General features: G+C 39.2%; 2 protein-coding genes across 2 annotated transcripts in view; one reads left to right on the forward strand and one right to left on the reverse strand.

Moving 5' to 3' along the window:
* LOC144655986 (exocyst complex component 8-like) overlaps positions 1-3,917 on the reverse strand; it is a 30,671-nt gene extending 26,754 nt beyond the window's left edge. The window contains exons 1-2 of the mRNA XM_078516189.1: positions 3,831-3,917; positions 3,522-3,677 (exon numbers count right to left, since the gene is read on the reverse strand). Of these exons, the coding sequence (XP_078372315.1) occupies positions 3,522-3,677; positions 3,831-3,906 (232 nt within the window). The 5' untranslated portion in view covers positions 3,907-3,917. The remainder of the gene's footprint in view (positions 1-3,521; positions 3,678-3,830) is intronic.
* Positions 1,547-2,272, forward strand: LOC144656361 (uncharacterized; the record flags this gene model as incomplete). The annotated part of the gene is made up of 1 exon (XM_078516589.1): positions 1,547-2,272. A coding segment is annotated over one exon (645 nt), but the record flags the coding sequence as incomplete, so codon positions are not given.
* Positions 3,918-3,973: the final 56 nt, after the last annotated feature.

Here is a 3,973-nt window from a genome sequence, read left to right on the forward strand (position 1 = left end):
TTTCTAAACAAAATTACAAAAGAAAATAAAAAGACTAAAAAAGGGCATGCATTAGACCACATGTATTAGATAACAGATGCTGTTTAAAATCTTAACTAAATGTGAAAAAAAAAGATTCAAGATGAGGCGAAGAAACATTTGAATTGCATTAAAAATTTTGAATCCTTAAAAGCAGTGAAAATACTGATGCCGTGATAAAATTTAATTAATTATACGCGCCGAAGGGCAAGTTTTCATTTTTGCCGTCTATTATTTCACACGATGGCTTTACCGATTTACATTCCATTCTAGTTTGAAGAAATTATTATATTATTACTTTGCATTTCCATTTTGTTTTGTGAGTTCTTGAAAAGCGTGCAAGTAAAGTTTTTACATCAAGAACAAAATAAGGTTCTTTTGTTGTGTAAACATTCAATTCGTCTGTGACACACGACTTTGTCGGCCCAACTGTACACGGATGGAAATAGACAAAATGGACACAATTCTTGCTAAATGAAAAGCATCTTCAAAGTAGAGTCTGGAGCCGTTTTTAAATGCAGGAGCTTGCTGCAAAAACATCGACCTCAGCGACCTGTCGAAACAATCACCGGTTTCGGACTCCAGTACTCGCTTGAGTCGAACGCTTGAATAAAAACACAAAAATATATCTTTCACGTTTAACAGAAATCGGGGTATTAGATAAAATTTTAATTGCTCCTGCTGAGTAAATATCAAAGGTGCGGGATCTCAATCCTGGCCAAGAAAGCGGCCGAGTGAACTACTACGACAAATAACGCAAATATGTAAACATCAACATGGTGCCTCAATCTATAAATAGATGCCGTGTTCGTTTCAAAAGCCCAAAAAGGCAACTATTAAATACAAATGTGAAAAAATAAAAAAGAAACATGAAAACGTTTTAGATGAATTTTTATTCAAGATGGGGTCAAGAAACATTTTAAAATACTATACATTACCATTTTGTTGACTGAAGTCTTGGGAAGTGTGTAAGTAAAGCTTTTACATCAAGAACAAAATAAGATTATTTCGCTGTGCAAACATTCAATCGTCTCTGATACGCGACTTTGCCGGCTCAACTGTACACGGATGAAAATGGACACAATTTTTTCTATTAAATGAAGAGCATCTTCAAAGTATTCCGGCTCAAAAATTCTCTGGCTACCAGCCCTTTTTTTAAAAGCAGTAAGGGGGGAAGCTTGCTGCAAAATCATTGCGTGACTGACGTAGCAGTTTTCAAAAAAAATAATAATTGCTTGGACGTGTCAAAAAAATCACCGGTTTCGCAAACCAGTACTCAAATGCTTGAATAACACAAAAATATATATTTCACGCTTAAGAGAATTGAGGGTATTAGATAAAATTTAAAATAGGAGAGTGATTTAATAGCTTCTGCCGAGTAAACATCAAGGGTGCGTGATTTGAATCCTGGCCAAGAAAGTGGCCGAGCAGGTCTGGAACGAATTACCGACAAGACTACTACTACTACTACGACGAAAAAATTCCGGGCGATTTATGAACCGGGCCGGCCCAGTCTCCCCGCCCGGTTAATTATCTTGACGATTTTATCGGTGTTGCTTCTCCAGACAAGGCCTTACAGGATTACGAATTATGCGGCTCGCTTTTACGAAACTTAGGACTGCAAGAATCGCCTTCAAAAGCTTGCCCACCTTCAACTGTTCTAACGTGTCTAGGAGTTGAGGTTAACACTCTTGATTTAACTCTCTCCGTGACGCCTGCAAGGCTACAGGAACTTGAGACTTTGTTACTTCAATGGTCCAGCCGGCGATCGGCCACAAAATCAGAGCTCCAATCATTAATAGGAAAGTTGTCATTTGTTACCAAGTGTGTAAGACAAAGTCGTTTGTTTTTGTCCCGTATTCTGGCTCTTCTTCGAACATTGAAACGCAATCACCATCACACAAAACTGTCCAAGGAATTTCACCGAGATATTAAATGGTGGTTGCGGTTCCTCCAGACATACAACGGTGTGTCTATTATTCCTTCGTCTCTCTGGTCGTCTCCAGATGGTGTTTTTAGTACAGATGCCTGTTTAACTGGCTGTGGAGGATTGACTGATCAATATTTCTTTCACTGTGAATTTCCTGCCGCGATTACAGCTCAATTTCCTTTCATTCATCACCTGGAAGCCATTGCAATCCTCATTGCTTGTCGCTTATGGGGTTCATCTTAGCCAGGCTTGTGTATTATTGTACAGTGTGATAACGAAGCGATGGTTAGCTCTCTCAACTCTGGTTGTGTACAAGATCCTCATTTAGCTCCAAAACAAAACAATTTCCCTCTACAAAACTACAACCCAAATAACCAAACACGGAGACCAAAAGTTTGGCACAGAGAGAGGCTTTATTGAAATTAAACAACACCAGCCCCCCTGCGCGAGGCCAGAGGGAACAAAACCTCTCCGCCGCCAAAACGCGCCAAACAAAAGGTCTACGTGGAGGGAAAGGAAGGACCTAGGGAGCGAACCATCCCCTGAGCGACCCTAAGCTTAAGAGCCATGGAAATATCTAAATAACTTTTATAAGCATCGGAACGCCAGTAGCCAAAAACTTGAATAAGTTCCCCTGGCATCCCGGCCGAAAAGGCCCATGAAGTACCTCCCCGACGAAAAGAATGACCTCTAAACAGGTGATACTGAGTGACCTTAGCAGCCCTGAGGAGGGCATGCAAAACTGAAATAAACTGGCGTTTGAGGACTGGTTTTAAAACTCCTGAACGAGACAGATATACAAATAAGGGTGAATGACTGGGAGCTGGTACTAACTCACACATGAGGTAAAATAAATGAACTGGGCAAAGGGGAGAATCTGGGATACTAATAAGAAGTAGTTCTAAAACACGCTTTCCAAACTGATTAGTCTTGGACCACGAGAACTTGACACACAACCCATAAGGCGAAGGTTACAAATCAGTTACAAATGGAAACATTTTCTTATTTTTTTGTCTTTACAAAGAATGTTTTGTGTAAAATATTCGATTTTGAAGCGTTTGACTCATGGAAAATACTAAATTTCCATGCTTTGAAAGAGAAATATAATTCAGCGGGCCAGAATCTGTAAATAAACTGATGTTGGTGTGAAAGAATGCGCTGACATGACAAGTTTCATTTTCGATCGGCTAGACCTAGAGTCATGTAATGTTTTAAAGCTATTATCAGCTACCTTTCAAATCTGGTCTTTACTTAAAAAATTTAGTGTGAAGTATTTTGAAGCATTTCAATCAAAGAAAATACTAAAATTTCATACTTTGAAAGAGAAAAATTTCCCTCTACAAAACTACAACCCAAATAACCAAACACGGAGACCAAAAGTTTGGCTTCTAAACATCGCGTGATCTGAAGCCTGGCCGAGTGGGGTCTGCGTCTGGTCACAGACAAAACGACAAATAAACCCCGTGCAGAGCAAGAACTGGGCAGCGCAGTTAATAACTACTAATCTGGAGCTCCGTGTGTTGTAGAGCAAAGTATTATAAAGTACCCAAGAGTCTATTTCCTCAAAGGATACATGATATTTCCTTGGATGTTTCAATAAACTGCATGTAATTTTTGTACACATTTTTCTTCAAGCTGACAGCAGTTTCTTCGCTTAGAGTCTGAATACGCTTTCGATGATCTTGAAGTTCTGCATCAGTGTCGCACTGTGCTGACAAGTCCCTAACATCTAAAATAGAGCGACAATCTTGATCACTACTTTTGCTGATCTTTCAGATTGTCAAACCAAATTATAGACACTGTAGCCACAAACCAGTAAAAAAAGATGTATAAAATAACACAGATGTAATTATTGCAGTGTTTAGTATTATGCAATGCTTACATTTCTCGGGATCGAATGAAGAACTTGTAAATTTAGAGGCGAGTTGAGGTGATACATCATCCATTTTAAGCGCCATCTTTGTTTTCATGCCCTCGCAGAAGAGTACTGGGGACTAGTCACCAGTTTGCAAAGTGTCATGGGAT

The sequence above is a fragment of the Oculina patagonica genome, chromosome 6, assembly GCF_052425735.1.
Source record: "Oculina patagonica isolate OP01 chromosome 6, crgOcupat, whole genome shotgun sequence".
NCBI classification, from domain to species: domain Eukaryota; kingdom Metazoa; phylum Cnidaria; class Anthozoa; order Scleractinia; family Oculinidae; genus Oculina; species Oculina patagonica.